General features: G+C 38.9%; 1 protein-coding gene across 5 annotated transcripts in view; it reads left to right on the top strand.

The window, feature by feature from the left end:
* The window catches only part of SYT16 (synaptotagmin 16), a 260,696-nt gene extending 244,507 nt beyond the window's left edge, over positions 1-16,189 (top strand). For all 5 annotated transcript variants that reach the window (XM_086709593.1, XM_086709590.1, XM_086709594.1 and 2 more), the window contains one exon: positions 4,145-16,189. In XM_086709593.1, coding sequence (XP_086565719.1) covers positions 4,145-4,458 — 314 coding nt within the window. In that variant the 3' untranslated portion in view covers positions 4,459-16,189. The remainder of the gene's footprint in view (positions 1-4,144) is intronic.
* Positions 16,190-18,058: the final 1,869 nt, after the last annotated feature.

Genomic DNA, 18,058 nt, shown 5'->3' with positions numbered 1-18,058 from the left:
TTTGTGCCATGATAAATTGAGGATTATGTACTATTATAATTTTTTTGGTATGCATGGCATCTTCCTGTATGGAGAAGGAAACAACTGGTAAAAGAGACAGTGACTGGTAAAGCAGTTGACACAGCTGAGTCAGAAGAGCAGCATCCAGTTCTATCAAGGAATCATGACCCATTGAAACTTAAAAAAAAAATTCTTTTTAATGTTTATTTTTGACAGAGAGAGAGAGCGCGCGTGCGCGTGCGCGCGCATGAGTGGGGGAGGGGCAGAGACAGGGAGACACAGAATCTGAAACAGGCTCCAGGCTCTGAGCTGTCAGCACAGAGCCTGACGTGGGGCTCGAAGTCACAGACAGCGAGATCATGACCTGAGTCGAAGTCGGGGGCTCAACCGACTGAGCTACCCAGGTGCCCCAACCCATTCAAACTTTTGATGATGTTTTTGAGTTATTAGTGCCACTGTGGGGCATTCTGAATACTCATCCATCAGAAGATAAAATATTGCTTGGTGGTGTTTTGTAGCAAGTATTACCAATTCCAAAGAATTAAAACAGAATTCAGTTAAGTTGTATATTTACTTGACCCTTTCTTTGTCAATTCTGGCTGGTGCTCATTGGAATAAGTCATCGAACCCCCAAAACCCCAGCACTGTTTCTCACAGGTAGAATTTCCTGGGCACAGCCTTTGCTCTGGACAATTAAAAATAAACACATGTTGGGGCGCCTGGGTGGCTCAGTCGGTTAAGCGTCCGACTTCAGCTCAGGTCACGATCTCGCGGTCCGTGAGTTCGAGCCCCACGTCGGGCTCTAGGCTGATGGCTCAGAGCCTGGAGCCTGTTTCCGATTCTGTGTCTCCCTCTCTCTCTGCCCCTCCCCGTTCATGCTCTGTCTCTCTCTGTCCCAAAATAAATAAACGTTAAAAAAATAAAAATAAAAATAAAAATAAACACATGGTTAATGCTGAGAAGAGGTTCCCTGGAGCTGGAATAATCAGCAATGTTTCTCTTCTTTTGGTTAGGTGTCCTCAGACTGGATTGTTCATAAAATAATTATTGCCCTTTTTTGTCATACACATTCAATTCAGCTTCGGTGATGGTGGTTTAGGAGTAAATGGCTTTTCTTGTAATTAGAAAGGGATCTTGTGATGGGATAAAGACTGAAATTGCATTTTGTGAAATGAGCAAGTCTTTGTTTGCAAGATGATCTCAATTCCCACTGCCATAACTGACAGCAGAATTGCCAGAGCAGTTCGGTGACTGGGTTGAACTTTTCCTGTAGGAATCATGCAGCTGTACAGCTGCGGAAACACAAATTCACTCCTCCATTGTTGGTTTTCTGACAGCTTTCTCTGTAGAGCAGTTTGAAGAGTGGAGAGCCCTGTTTCTGAGACAGAGAGGTGTTTTCACACCTGAAGTGTAATTTCACACCTTGTGTTTCTCAGCAGATAAGTGAATAAAATAACACATCAAACCGGAATAGAAAAAGATCAACATAGAAAGAAAACTGCAGGTTGTAATTTGTTTCCGATCTTACAATGCTCTTGTAAGGAACTGTAAATTACAGAGATCTGGATTTACGCTTTTAAAAGTTTGACTGGTTGGTAGGTGGGAAAGTGAGCAGTAAACACTAACCAGCTTTCAGCCTTCATGGAACAGAATGTGCAGAATGATAGAATTGGGGAAACGCCCTAACGTTTTGTTTTGTTTTGTTTTCTAAAGAATAGGACACACAGAAGTTAGTGGTAAAAATTGTAGTTAAGGGGTGCCTGGGTGGCTCAGTTGGTTGGACCTCTGACTTCCATTTGGGTCATGATCTCGTGGTTTACAGGTTCGAGTCCAGCATCGGGCTCTGTGCTGACAGCTCATAGCCTGGAGCTTGCTTCATATTCTGTGTCTCCCTCTCTCTCTGCCCCTCCCCCCTCACGCTCTCTCTCTCCTTCAATAATAAATAAAACATCAAAAAAAATTTTAAAAATCATAGTTAAGAGAGGGTCAATAAATTGATAAATCAAGTGATTTTAATAAAATATAATTGTAGGGATAATCTTCTTTGTAATTATTCAGGAATTTTAGCAGAAGGAGAGACTATGTTAGTAAAATTTGGCTATTTTCTTTCCTTTCTATAAGTTACTAAACATGAGGCTAGTCACCATTTTATAACATTCTAGTACAAGGGGGTATAAAACAAGGGGTTTATCTTCATTTTTCAAGTTTGAAAACCCAAGACCAAAAGAAAAAAGAAAGTCAAGCCTCCTGGATAGTCATGTACATTCATTTCAAAATATCTAATATTTATTGAATGTCTACGATGTGTTAGACACTAGGCCAGGAACCAGGGGTACAGTCATAAACAAGGCAATTCCTCTCTCACACTGATAGCCTTGCAGATGAGTAAGCAAGCAATGACAATGCTGGGTGCTAAGCCATGAGATAACCTGAAGCTGGATTTTGATGGACCACACAGAAGGGTTATCCCGGTCAGGGCAGGGGCTTGTGGTCAGCAAAAATTCCTGGAGACAGCCACGTCCAAACAAAACTAATGAATAGAAATCGTGGGAAGATAAATATCACATGTGGTATCAGAGCATGTAGAGTTTGTGCAGAAGTTGAAAGGGAGAGAGCAGGGTGGGTTGGAGGGGTGAAGGTACTTCAGTGTAGTGGGAATGCAGCATATAAAGGCAACAGTGGTGCATAGTAAAACTGGAAGGTAAGAGGGTCAGAGTGTGTGATTTATACCAAGACATTTAGTTTTGATCCTGTGACTAGTGGGAAGTATTGAAGCCTTAGTCTTTGTCTATTAGTGAGTGACATGAACAGATTTGCATTTTACAGAGCTCCTTCTGGCTGTGGGATTGGGCAGCCCAGGGATGGGAGATGAATGAAGAGACGTGCTGTATTGCAGGTTCTGGTAGAGGCTGGTGACCCAAGCTTGCAGTGCATGCAGAGTTCAGTGGCTTCGGGAATGGAAAGCAGTGGGCAGAGTTGGGAGCTATTTAGGACATAGAATCAACAGAACTTGGTGATTGCTTGGCTAGACTAGGGGCCAGGAGCCAGTCTTGCCAAAAATGTAGTCCAGTAGTATTCCATTGTGTTTATAAACCACATGTGGTTTATATGAGAAAGAATGAGATCCTGCCGTTTGAAGCAATATGGATAGAACTGGAGGGTATTATGCTAAGTGAAATAAGTCAGTTAGAGAAAGACAGATACTATATGTTTTCACTCATATGTGGATCTTGAGAAACTTAACAGAAGACCATAGGGGAGGGGAGGGGGAAAAAATTTACAGGCAGGGAGGGAGGCAAACCGTAAGAGACTCTTAAATACAGACAACAAACTGAGGGTTGATGGGGGTGGGAGAGAGGGGAAAATGGGTGATGGGCATTCAGGAGGGCACTTGTTGGGATGAGCACTAGGTGTTGTATGGAAAGCCAGTTTCACAATAAATAAATAATAAACAAACAAATAAATAAAAATGTAGTCCTGACTCCTGGTTTGGGTAATTTAGTGGATGATGCTACTGTTCACAGAGATGGGGAATACTGGAGCAGCAAGTTTTTAAAAGCTGGGGACACGATGAGTGAGAGGTGTGTGGAATGTCCACAGGAAGAAATGTGGTATTGAGCTGGATCTTGAGCTTGGGAGAGAAGTCTAGGCTAGAGACACAGATTTGGTACTTGTCATTGAGTGGATAAGATGGTCCAAAGAATATAGAGAGAATGAGAAGAGAAGGCAGTCTGTGATCTTGGCATAAAACAGTATTTTGACTATTAAAAGAAAACACTCCTGGAACAAAATGTATATATTTATCTTGTTACATAAACAAAATGTGGATGAAGAACCATGCATGTCCACAGACACCATTGCACATATACTTAGGCATGTATACACCTCCGTAACTGTAGAGCTTCTGATGAACATCAGCAAAGTGCCTGTCGTGGGCTGCATGAAACATTCAACGTTGAAGCTAATAATCCCTTTCCTTAATAATTCATGGAAAATATGTTAGCCCTGCAGCAAACACCAGGCCCAAGGATGCTGATCAATGTGTTAAAAAGGAAAAACTTGGAGCCCATGTAAGTATTACAACACAACTAGCAGAACAGAAAGCCCTGATGTTTTCTTATTTGTGTTTTTTTTTTTTTCTTAGATACATACGGGAAGCTCTTTCTTCTCAATTCTGTGGGTCAAGAGATGTCCCGCTGTAAGACATCCATTCGACGTGGTCAGCCCAATCCTGTCTATAAGGAGACCTTTGTTTTCCAGGTGGCCCTCTTTCAGCTCTCTGATGTCACGTTGATGATTTCCATTTATAACAGGCGCACTATGAAGCGTAAAGAGATGATCGGTTGGATTGCTCTGGGCCAAAATAGTAGTGGAGAAGAGGAACAAGACCATTGGGAGGAAATGAAGGAAACAAAAGGTCAGCAGATCTGCAGATGGCACACCTTGCTCGAATCCTAGTTCTGCCAACAGGCATTTGTGTGCTACGTATGGCCCGGTGACCCGCATTTTAGCCACTCATACCAACTCCGCATATGCTGGTGGGCTTTTTAAAGACAGGCTTACAAATAGGGATTAGGGTCTTCTAACCTCTGGGACATTCTGGGCAGGGTCTTTGGGTCTCTCGAAGGTTTGATTTGAATTTAAATATTGTAATTAAAAAAAAAAACCACATACACATGGTCAAGTGTACTTGATGGAAAATTAACCATAGTTGAGAACAGTGATGAGTCAATTTGTGTTCATAGGTTAGTGTATCTGGGTTCAGCCTATGGAATAAAGCTTTTCTTGCTGTCTCTGTTTGCTTGAAGAATAACCTGAGATTTCAGGGGAGCTGTTAAATCTTACTATTTGTACCCAGGTATGTGTATGAACCAGAATTTTGTTAATATGGTGCCAAAACCCCCCAAATACAGAAACGAATCAGATACTGAGGCTCATAAAAGAATGTAACTGTCATCTATCATTCCCTATTTCACATTTTTGTCTTTATGAAAACACCCCTCATTTATTTACCTAATAAATAAGTGTTATAAACGTGTACTTATACAACACATTTGTATTCATTATATATATACCTTTCTTTATCTCACTTATACATTGTGGTTTCCTGTGAGATTTTGTTAAATGAATCATTTTGAAGGTTAAAAAAAGAGTTTAAAAACACTGTTGAAAGACACCTTGTCTCCTTTTCATTTGTAAGATTTCCAACTTGTAATTTTCAAGGGTTTTCTGCCATTTTTCTTACCTAATATATTCTTACAGAATGAGAAGAAAACCAAAAATACCTATTGAAGTCATGGATTTGCTGATTTTCTGAATCAGGCGTTTTCCTTTACATTACACTTTTTCTATATTCATTGGAATATACCCATACATATATTTTGAACATACACCTGCATGTAAACCATATTCTTTTTCATGCACTATTTTCCATGATTAGAGCATAGTAAGTGGTACACAGTGGGTCTTTAATAAATGTTGATTTGATTGACTCTTAGAAATGAACATGTTATGACACCTGTGAATGGAGAAATATTTGCAGCTTGTATGAAATGACACTGAGTTCTTTTTCTGAGCATTTGAAGTGCCTATAATTGTCATTTCTCACGGCATTTGCGGTAGCATATATTAGTCACTCCTTGCATTCCGGGCATGTGCCATTCGGAACGCTGATCTTGTGTGGTTATGAGCATGAAATTTTATTTCCCACTTTGACACATTTGTGCAGTGCATGTTTCTTTTTCTTTTGCTTATGTCTGCATCCTTAACTTCAGTTACCTTAAATTGTCAGTAATAAAGAAAGGGAAGGAATGTGTGTCCGTGTAGAGCCGGTGCCTGTCGCACGGCTCTTCTGAGCAATTGCTCAGTTGCTTATTTTTAGCTTTTATGTTTCATTGTTGACTTTTTGCTGTCTGTGGGGAGAGTGATAGCTAGTGATGGATGTATACAGTGAAAAACACAGAACTCCTCCTCAGCTCTACATTTTGACAGATTGTAAACGTAGGCTGTAACACTTGAAGAACATATTTATCCCTCGCAGTGCAGTGTGGAATGGTTATCCTGACAAGAACAGACTAGGGCACTGGCTAATTCTACTGTGATTTCACATACCAACTTGTGAAAGAAGTGATTTCCTATGGAAGAATAAGAATTAGCAAAATAAATTAATACCTTAATTTCTTTTTAGGTCACGGGAGTTCCATCCACAATACTGCTTCGTTATTGGGAATAAGTAATAAAACCATGCTCCTTTGGGTTTTTACCCTACCTTTCTTTGGAAGACCTCAGAGTGCTTTTCCAACATTATATCCATTAACTGCTGAGTGGTCTTTGCAGTGTGGCTGTGTCATCGAGTGGAACTGAGTGCAATTGATTAAGTAGCGGCACAAAGAATTGGCTTTTCACAACCCTTACTCTCTTCATGTGCTTGTGTTTAAAAGGGAAGTAAAGCAGCCTTGTTATGCTTTCCTTTATGCAGAAACATAAAAGCAGCATTCACTTTAAAATTTACATTTGAAAAAAACCTGCATATATTGTACTGACAGTCCTGGATCCCCCCCCACCCACCCCACCCCCGCCTCATATTTTCCTGTTCTGTGTTTTGCTGCGTCCCTTGTTTTATGGTGCCCAATAATCACCTAGACTTCATTTTCTGCCTTGACCCACCCACTTTTAGGGCTTTCTGCTAGTGTAGTGAAGATATCCTTGTGTGTTTGATCTTTTTTCCAATAGTCTGTTTATGAGACAGTTACAGGAATGTGCAGCATTTTAAGGGATGAGATGCCTGAAAAGCATTTTTAATTTTTTGTAATTTTACTATGTGGGTGCTATTCACCATGTAGGATGCGTGTACATCTTGAATATACAGCAATCTGAGGCTGATTGTGTAAATATGAAACGCTAATGACAAGATACATTAAAATATGAGGCTGAAATTTTTTTTACATTGATTCGAAATTCTGGTGTAGCAAGATCTTTTGATTTTGTACATTTTCTCTCCCTTATTTGCTTGGCAAAGTCTAGACACAATGCACTTAACATGTTTTTCTTTTCACTAGAGCTCTTACATCTACCTTCGCTTTTTAAGAGTTATAAAAGGTAATTAGTTGGTTCAGCAGTGAAAAGGCTGCTTTTGCCTGTTTTATCTAGCTAACAGTTAATATCCCATAGACATTTGAGAGTGAGGAAGCACCAGTGTTTGTTGCGTGAGTAGTTCCTTCCATGATTTTTCCTAAAGACAGTGCTTTTTAAATAACCGGGTAGAGGGTAAATGATGCTCTAGGTTTATGGTAATCTGGTTTCTAGCCTGTCTTCTTTCAGGGCATTGACTTACACTGGATCCACAAGTGCTGGTGTCACCAATCACGGTGGTAACTCTTGTGCCCCCTGCTCCCCTCTGACTATTGTTGAGTTTGTAAATGGGCCATTCACCAGGCAGGGAGGCATCTGCTCTGGCTTCCCTCTCCTTCACTGGCTCCCTGTGTGATGCAAGTTGTTTGGGACCGTTTTGGCTGATGTAGTGTAGCTGTGGAGGGAGGTCTTGCCTTCCTTAATGGAAGAACTTGTACCGCCATTGGATGTATTCTGCTTGGCATCTGCCTGCACAAAGTTGGAGAAAGAGTCCGCGCCATGATGGCAAGGGGGAGAAGAGAGCAAGCTCCCGCGTCTTTGTTCACGTTAGGCACCGTGTCCTCTGCTCCTTCTTCAATGACAGTAACTGACTGACTTCAGCACTGATGCTCTCCATAGTGTGAGGTGCCTCAGCGAGCCTGAAATGGCCTCTGCTTTTGCAGGGTGGGGGCTTGCGCTGTATTGTGCAAACTGTTGGCACTTCTCAGGCAGTCACTGTACTTTACGTCCTGCTTGTCCTAGATGGTCTTATCTGAGAACCAAAGTTCTTTTCTTTGCAAGTAAAGCATCATTTAAGTTGCAGCCACCATCAGGTTAAGAGAGAGTGCTTCTCTGATGGCCACAAATTTTGTGAAACTGATGGTTCAGTGTGGACATTGAACTGTGAGTTGCCCCAAGGCCTGGCTCTCCTCTTGCAGCAGAGAACTTAGTACAGTAAGATCAGAAAAGTGATAGAAAGGAATTATTTGTAGATGACATAAAACCACATGGAGGAATAAGCTTTAACTATAAACAGGACTAGAAAACACATGCGGTATCTCCTCCCACTTTAAGGGAACTGTGGCCAAAGCACATTCTGTTCCATTTGATCCACAACAAAAACATGATAGATAATCCGGAAATGGCAAAAGCATTTTGTCTTGAAAAAGTCATGCATTTGTTGAAAAGAAAAGCTAGGCAAAACTGTAGAAAACAAAGAAATCATATAGTTTGCGTAGGGAAGAATTAAAGAATACATATGCTGGACACCTTTAGCCTCCACTGGCATATTTTCAAGAAGGGTAAAACCAACAAACCAAAAGACATTTCAGATTAACTAGCTATCATTGTTTCACAAGTTGTGGGATTCTCAAAAACACTTAAAGATGAGGGAAATGAGACTGGTCTAACATAGCTCGAGGAAGTTGGCATGGGCTGCGGTCTCAGCCTGGGTTTGAATGGAACTCCACTAGCTATGTGGCCTTTTGAAAATTAGTCAATCTGTGTCCCTGATTCTCCAACTAGAAAATGGAAAAGATATCTACTTCATGAGGTTTTTGAAAATATAGTAATGAAATAGCAGCATTGAGCCTGACATATAGTAATTATTCAATATCCACCCCACCCCAAGCCATACTTAAAAAAGAATAAAGCATTTAAGATTTGTTTCTCTGTCTAGTGAAAGTAAGAGTAACCACAGAAAAAGGCTAAAAACAATTTTCAGATACTTTAAAAAGGATAGACTCATAAAGCTGGTCTGAATTTACAAAGGAAAGTAGTCTTAGCGGGTAACCTAAAAAGAGATAAGCCTGGTATATTGAGTCTTAATAAATCCCAAATGAGATTTAATAACCAAATCTTTTTGTCTTTCACCCCCTTAGTCTGGAGGGGATGCAAAACCTTGGTGCTTGTGTGCACATCTTGCTAAATTAGACACCAGGCCTCTCTTATGCCCATTTCTTTTCTACAAGACATACATTGACCATATACCCATGAAAAGAGTGACAACTTGAGTATACATTTCAACTTTGGTATGAAAAAGAAAATAAAAGAAAAAAATAGTGTGGCAATTTACTGACACGCATTTAAAAACAGACAATTTTTTAGCCCATGTTATATACCCTTATAATATCTTCATAGGCAAATTTTTAAAACTGATCCAATAGGGGCGGCTGTGGGGCTCAGTCAGTCAAACGACTGACTTCTGCTCAGGTCATGACCTCACAGTTTGTGAGTTCAAGCCCCACATCAGGCTCTGTGCTGACAGCTCAGAGCCTGCAGCCTGCTTCAGATTCTGTGTCTCCCTCTCTCTCTGCCCCTCCCCAAATATTACTCTGTTTCTCTCTCTCTCAAAAATAAATAAAAACATTAAAAAAATTTTTTTTAATAAAACTGATCTAATAATGCAGCTGTCAAGTCATCTAACTGTTTGGAAAGTTCTTTCCAGGACCGATTATTTACCACTGTGTCCCTTGGGAGATCACGATGAAAGGAATTCTATCAGAGTTCATACTGACTCCTTTTTGAGAAGGGCTCTAAAGAGTGACTTGTTGATGTCATAGAAAGCATGTTGCGTCGCTCTCAAGTGTTCAAACCACGAGTAAGAAGGATAGTTCCCTGAGAATTTAGAAGAAGGTTTGTGAACATTTGGTCAGCAGAAGCGGTCAGGAACACACCGTCTCAAGTTTAAGGTAACCAAGTGCCAAGAACCAGTCATCTGCTACTTGCTGTTTTAAACTGAGTGTGATTCTGGGATGGGCAAGAATGAGCCTGCATTCCCAATATCACCAGATCGCCAAAGTGCTGACTCGGGTTCTAGGATTCCCAATTAAGGAGAAATGGGGAGACTGGAGAAGAATCACTTAGCTTAGGGGTTTTTGTTAGGAATAATTCAGCAGGTAGGGAAGTTATGGGGGACGGATGTCTTTGGTCATGTGGGCACTAGTCAGAGTCACCATCTAAATCAGGTAACAAGAGTTTAACTTGGATATAAGGAGAAGGATATGAAGATGGTTTTGCATTCATTCAAAAATGTGTTCCTTGGATTTCCTTGTGTCTAGCACCTGGTGATTTGGGCTAGTGCAGGACCTAAAATCTTTTTTGGAGTAGTGTGATTATATACTGAAGCAATTAGTCACCATGATAAAAACAATGTTTATCAACAGTTACTCAATTGGTCCGATCATATGACACAAAAAGCAGAGCTTCTTATTATGGGTTATCGTTGGAAGAAGGTGAAACGTATTGACAGAATGTAACAGAGGCCGTGTCTAAGAAGCCAGGACCTGAGGTAGGTCTCAGTCACGTCGGAGGGGTAATTGTCCAGGGAGAGCACAGAATCAGCTTTGGAAGGCTTTTAAATAGAAACCTCTGGGTGGGGTGTGGGTTCTGTCTGAAGGAGAACAGAAGGGCACCTGGGAAGACAGTCTTTTTAAAGTTCCTCCTAATTGTAATATTTTGTGTATAACCTCCAAACAGAATCAACAAAAACAACACTCTAGGCTTCTCCTCTCCCCCTTTGGACATTGTTTCCACATTGATTTTTCTGTGCATAAGAGGAGGTTTTCTGTGGGGAGTTCCTGTTTGGGCCTTGTTTAGGTGACTCTGGGGATGCCTGTAGGCTCTGGGTGAGTTTCCTCTCCTATGGTGTTTTTGTTTCCCTTGGGTCACAAAGCAGTATCCTGAGCTGTATTTATAGCCACTGTGGAACCTGTAAAACAGCTTGCGGCTTTACAAAACGAACTCAGAGACAGTCATTGAGGCCCGTGGACATTCTTAGAATAAACCACCCCCGGATGTTGCTACCTGCTCACCCTTGCTCACTAATGCTGCCTCAATCTTCATAGGAGTTTTTACTTCATGCCTTTGAGTAACAATGCTACCTACCAACTCTACTTTGAGGACTGTGAGAAGGCTGCCTTCCCATTGAGACCGCCATTTTGTACATTCTTTTTGTCTACTTCATTTTCCCCTTAAAGTATCTACTTACTGTTTTTTTTTTTTTAATTTTTATACAAAATGTATTCATTCAAAAGATAGTTATCCCAGACCCTCGACTAGGGGCTGCAGAGTAGTAGATGAGTGAAATACTTTGAGTTCAATAATTACTTTTGTTTCTAAATATTCCATTTTTTTTAAACTGGGTAAACAATAAGATCTTTTATTACTCTTTAATTTTTGTCTAATGTATTTCTGTAACGATTTCTTTCCTCCCTGTGGAAAGGGAGAAGATTTACAGAAAGTGGGAGTTATTACCCTGCCTCTAGTTAAGAAATAAACGTACTGTTTGTCAGTCTATACTTCCCTTCAAAATAAACAGATGCGTTTTACAACTGAGGGAAGAAATGCACCATTCCATTCTAGTAATGAAATAAGTTCTAGCTTGAAGTAGAAGTTGGATGTTTCCTATTTTTCACTTTTATAATTGAATATTGAATACCTTTTGTAAAGCAGTAAGCGGGTCAGAGCCTGGAATGCTAGGTCTGTACAAACAAATGTGACACAGTTCTTATAAGCTCCATGTTTTAATAGCTGAAAGGCATTGCTACCTTTTACTTTTTTGAAAGAGTGAACTGGAAACAGTAGCTGCCAGAAAAAGGGAGGATAAAGGCATGAAACCGAGATCCCTGCTTACCTCTCTGTTTCTTTGGATTAAAACTTGTCTTAGATATCACACACTAAACACGTTTGGGACATCCCTGTCAAATGGGTAGAGGTCAACATTGGGAGTGTCCCTTCCTTGGCAGACGAACCAATAATTGTTTTCTAGTCTTAAATACGTTTAAATTGGTCTGAATGTAACTCTTAATTTCACTTTTATAATAGGAGACAAAAGTGGTTTATCCAATGGATTTTTTGCGTAGTTACAAGATCATAGAAACTGATCTCACATATCTACTAAACATGTCTCAATCCATGATTCCGGGTCAGAATCTTTGATGGCCTAAAAATTCTTACTGAAGACGTCTTTTAGTGTTGCCCAGTTGATGGTCCATTATAAAAAAAAGCATGTATCTCTTATTTGGTGAAGACCTTGATTTGGGGGGAAAGATATGAAAAGGTTGCCATGAAGAACTCTGATTGGTGAGATTGGTACACTAACAGAAGGATATTTCCGTGTAAGCTATTCTGTGTACTGTGTTCACATTCTAGGGCCACACGTCTCCCTTAAGAGTTTGTCAAGTTCCTTATAGGTGGCACTTGAGCAGTTTTCTAACGTTGCCATTTTCCTGTGGGCCATGCTAATATTTATTAATACGCAACTACACCAAGTTATATTACAGTCTTTTATTATGCCACCATACTAATGCAGCTATGAACTTTGTTATTGTGAAAAATAAAATGTTTCCCAGAATTTAAAATTTTAATTTTATTGCAGTCTTTATTATTTTAAGTTTGTAAATAAGAAGTTAGTATTTTCATACTTTAGTGTGACCGAGACATTTCTGTAATAATGTCTTGAATTAAGGTTTGACCTCTATTTTCAGAAAAAGGCATAATGGCTTTTGTGATCTAATTGCTTTTTTAAAAATTAATAAACTTCTTTTGAGAAAATTTTAGGTTCGTAGCAAGTTTGAGTGGACTGTAGGGTTCCTATCTACTCCCTGCCCCCATGCTTGCACAACCTCACCCACACTATCAGCATACCCCACCAGGGTGGGTCTGTTTGTTACTCTGATGAGCTTACACTGGTGCATCATTACCACCAAAATTCCATATTTTACATTAGAGTTCAGTCTTGGTGTTTCACTACCCTAAGAATTTTCTGTGCCCTGCCTATTTATCCCTCCTCCCTAACCCTTGGCAACCAGTGATCTTTTTATTCTCTCCATAGCTTTGCCTTTTTCAGAATGTCATATGGTTGGAATCAGACAGTATGTAGTCTTTTCAGATTGGCTGCTTTCACTTAGTAATATGCATTTACGTTTCCTCCCTGTGTTTTCATGGCTTCGTAGTTCATTTCTTTTTAGTGCCGCATAATAATATCCCATTGTCTGGATGTACTGGTCTGTTAATTATCTGTTTATTTTTATTTTTAGTTCTAATTGCTATTGTACATTTTGTTGATGTGCATATTCTCAAGAAAAATAGGTGGATCGATCCATGTGATGCAATAACTAAAATGTAGCAACTTCCAACCGAGCATGAATTTCACCTATGTGATATTGGGCTTGTTTCACCTTTGAGGAGAAGATTCCTGGAAAATATTACATGATTTCACAATTGGAATCTAAGCACAGAAAGTTCTGAAGGCAGAGAGGATATGATCCCCAAATTTAGTGATTCTGTAGTATTTTTTCTTGCTGAGCACTGATTTAAATACACATTGATAAAAAGTGCTAATTACATTATTACTGATTCAGGATAGAAAACCACCTTCTGTTACTGGTTTATATGACTTTACATTTACCACTGCTGCCAAGAGAAAGGAAGTTTCGGGATTGCACCCTGTCATAGTCAATGGTGCAAATGAGCTAAAAGTGAATATAAGATCTGGATCATACAGGAACTCTGAATTTTGAATAGAAGGATGACCCATGGTAATGCATAGGCTGAATGAGCACGTAGTAGATATTGGAGTAGTAACACTGATAATCACGCTGGGTGAATGGGGAGATCTGACTGATGATCAATATCTGGGAAACATTTTGACATTTTCACGTGCACTGACTGCCCTTTGCTTTGTAGCTGCAGCAACCTGCGGAACCGGGGCATTGTTGCGGAGCTGAAGGTGTGGTTGCGGAAAGAATATTGGGTTAGATTAAAATTAATGAGGACTGTGTTCTATACCAAATCTTCCCCTAATGAGCTCTCGGATCAATGTCAAGTCACAAGTTCTCTCAGCCTTCAATGTTGCGTCTGGCAGATGGTAATAGTAACACTCATTTTACTTATTTTCACCAGGTTATTATAAGATTCATTCATTCCTTCATTAAAACCACAAACACTACGTACCAGGGCCATAGGCATGACAAGGTAATAGGTGGAAATCCACTCTGCAGAACTGAAGAGTTTTTGAAGGCTGTGAGATATTTTATTATTTTTAAGGCCAAATCAGTTCTTTGTGTCAGTATATCAAAGTAATTGACACTTCTAGATCTCTGCCAATCATTGAACTATATTCATAGACAGTTATTTGACTAAAACTTACAGTTGGGATGGTCTTTAGCCCTTCTGCCTCTGAGAAGATAGAAATGAAGTATTAGGCTCTAATTCTTTTGTTTAGACACCCTGACCACAGAGCAAATTGCGAATCCATCTTTTCAGCAGGCTTGCCAATCTGAGTTGAACGCAGACCATTCTCCTTCAGAACAATTTAAATTCGAGTACCGAGAAAGCATTAAGTTATGCATTTTTTTCACAAAAATGGAATTTGAATATAGCATTTGGAAAGATGTTTCCCCCAGCAGAGAAGGTCCTGCCATCTACATTATTGTATTTCTCTTGGAGAATCACACTTCTCCAGCTTTCCCCTTCCAAGTGACTTTCCTCACCCACATAACCATTCTTTTCCTAAATACCACTTATCATCTCCCAGAAAAAAGTAAAGATTAAAAAAAAAAACATGTTCAAGGTACATCCAAGATTTCATAGCAATATTTGGTGTTCACAGTGCAAGATAAATCTGACTCTCAAGTTTTTTGGTCTTCATATGGCATCCGAAACAGTTGTTCATATTCACACATTTATGTTTTACCATATGCATACTGTGTGCAACTCTGTTGTTTTAAAATATTTTATTGGTTTTCCTTTATATCTTAAGTTTTGATGGGTGTCCTTGAAGAACTTGCATGCCAAAAAAAGTAAATGTGAATGATTCATTCATTTTGAATATATGAAACTATTTTGGGGAGTTTTTACCCTTACATGGAGCACACTGTTCTCAGCAGAGAATGTACTTTGTATTTCTGTTTGGTTCACAGCTGGATGCTAGAGTTGTATTAATATTGTTAGCCTGTACCTTCTACATCCCATGTTTACTTTCGTGAGTTATTTATATGTACTAGACTGTCCTGAGTTTTTGGTGCTTGTGAATGGTGGTCAATAGTTTTACGGATTTCACTTATGGGGACAATTTAATGTAACATGGCTTACAATCTGGTCTTCCTTTAGAAGACCTTTAGTCACAAGAAGGCTTTCATGGGCAAATTCATTGTTTCAGGCAAGACTTGTTAGTTGTAAGGTAGGAGCTGCCCCAAACCTGTCCCATCACTTCATGGGCATTTCTAGATCTGGCTGCTATTATATTTCTTCCTCCAAAGTTTTCCAGCAGACAATCAATCCCTGGGTGGTCCAGAATTTCAAGAGAGAAGAAACAAAAAGTATTTTCTCCTACAAAAGATTGAACTCTCATTTTAGAAACTTTGGAAATCTTCAGAACATTCCATGTAGGTGTCCCTGTGTTCCTCACAGTATGACTTACTGACTTATGGTGTCTTCTATTTAAGAAGCATGAATGTATCTCCAGCTGTTACCAAAACAAACAGCTATAGAATGTAATGACCCACCCCATTTCTAAAATTACTTCTGTTGATGGATAGTGTATAGGAAGATGTTTGGAAATTTTTTTAATTGTTAAACTTAAAAACTAGAATACCTTTCTACTTTTTGTAATGTCCCAGATTTCATAACACTGGTTTTAATGTATTATTGCTGCACTGTTACATCTGTGTTTTACCTGGGCAAACTGGTGAAATATTTAATGTCTATACTCTTGTGATACAAACACCCTTGAAAATACATTAGAAAATATGAAATTGTTTACCTGTGACAGAGAATAGGTTTGTGATTAAAAGAATTATACTGTTTTTCTTGTACAAAGAATGCTTAAAGTGGAATTTCTGTCTCCCAGTGATGTTGGAAGCATATTTTATGCAGCCTAAAAACTCTTTCTGTATTAAATATTTAAATGCATGAGGATAAATTCGAATTGCTTTTTGTTTAAACCAGAAACATAGAAGAAGTATTAGCCCCAGTTTGTACAAAATGTCTGCTGCAACTGAACTCATGATAGTTCAAAACTGAAAATCATTCTAATTTTGTAAAACTGGTTTTATCAATAAAGTTTAAGCAGATGGCTTATATGTATATGTGTGAAATTTTTTTATGCTAAAAAAAGATACAGTTTTGCAGCATCAACATGCAAATTTTATGGGCCTGAATGATACTGCTTAATTTAGTATATACAGAAACCATTAACTCCAAAACCACGCCAACTGCAATATATATATATATATATATATATATATATATATATATAATGATAAATGTTATATTTATGACCCCTATAATTTATTTTGGTTTTAGGATGCTCTAGACTTTTATGTTAAACACATATATGAATCAACGTATTTCAATTCAAATGATAAAGTGTTGGATATTGGGTAACTAAGGAGCTATATATACGTAAAGATCACCTGAAATAATTAAATTGCATCTAAATAGGATTCTGAGAAGGGAAAATGTAAGTATTGCTATACAAAAGGGTAAGTAATTGTTTATCAGAGAGGCTTTTGTTTGGAGTTCTGGCTTCTCTGTGTATAACCAGTTTGAATAGGTTTATAAGAATACAGTGCAGGAAGCTAGAAATACCAGGGCAGGGCTATTATGGTCAGACCTCCATAGCTATAAAAACATTGTTGATGTCCCCTAAACAAACAAACAAACAAACAAACAAACATTCTCTAAATATTACAGGGAAAATCTATTTTTACCATTTTTGCATATTGTATTTGTTGAAGTAATTAATGCTACTTGTTATAATAAACAACCCTAAATGTCAGTGAGTCAGCATAAGATAAGTTTATTTCTGACCAACATGCTTTTGCCCGTGCAGCTTTCTTTATTAGCAGCATTTCGGGGACTGAGAGCCATCCCAGAGTTCTTAGGGCCTCTGAAGGACTATATGGCCAATCAAATGAAGGAGGAAGAAAAAGCACGAGAATCAAATGTACGTTCAAGGAACCAGGCTTAGAGGGTGCTCACCACCTCTGTGTAAACTCCTTTGGTCAGAACGAGTCACATGGCTCCACCTATATTTAAGAAGGCTAGGAATTGTTCATTTGCATGTACAGGAAATTGAATCCATTAGGATTCTTCTACACAGTATCTAGCACACAGTTTTCCTTTTTAAAAAACAATTTTATTTCAAATGTTGTAGCAGTGGTGATTATTTAAGGAAAACCTGCTAACTGTAAGCTTATCTGTTACTTCCTAACCCACGGTGGCACTAGAACATTATGGGCTGATTAAGGATTTTAGTTGCTCACATTAGCCATCGTAGAACATTTCCACACTGTTTGGGGGTGCTTCTGCAAATAAAGATCACTTGAGTTCACATTTCCAGAGCCACAGGGCAGAGTTTGAGCTGACAGCCTGAGTATGGTGGAGCCTTTCTACGTGTGTATGTGCACTACATACATATGTAACCTGTTAAAAACACCAAAGCAAAGCCTATAAAACTGTGAGCAAAAACAGAATATTGCAGAGGGAATAGAGTTTTAAAGTAAATCATCTGCAGAACCAAAAACTTGACTAAGGATTCCTATTTCTAACATTCCTTCAATAGAGATTTACCCATCTTTAAATGTTAAAATAATTGAGACAGTTATCTAGGACTTTGGTTCTTAAAGTCTTTTGTAGTAATTTAAAAAAATCTTGAGTAACATTTTATTGATGGATCAAATCACATTATCTGTCTTATAAACTACATAGTGTCTTGACAGTTTCCCTAGGGTTTCTCTAGGGAGATTCGGAGACATGACTCAAGAAGAAACTTGGGTGACAGTTCGGAGCACTGATGAATTTTAATGTGCATTCTACTACATAATAAAACATCTCATTCTTTTTAGCAAATAGATAAGGAGTAGGAGACAGGATTAGCATTACATCTGTGGTCGTCTCAAGGAGGGACAAGATTCAAGGGTTGTCTTGAGGTGAGACGATTACA

This window comes from Puma concolor, chromosome B3 (assembly GCF_028749965.1).
Source record: "Puma concolor isolate L17-30 chromosome B3, mPumCon1.1.hap2, whole genome shotgun sequence".
Taxonomy (NCBI): Eukaryota; Metazoa; Chordata; class Mammalia; order Carnivora; family Felidae; genus Puma; species Puma concolor.
The sequence above is the reverse complement of the archived record's forward strand: the minus strand, read 5'-3'. Positions and strand labels throughout refer to the sequence as shown.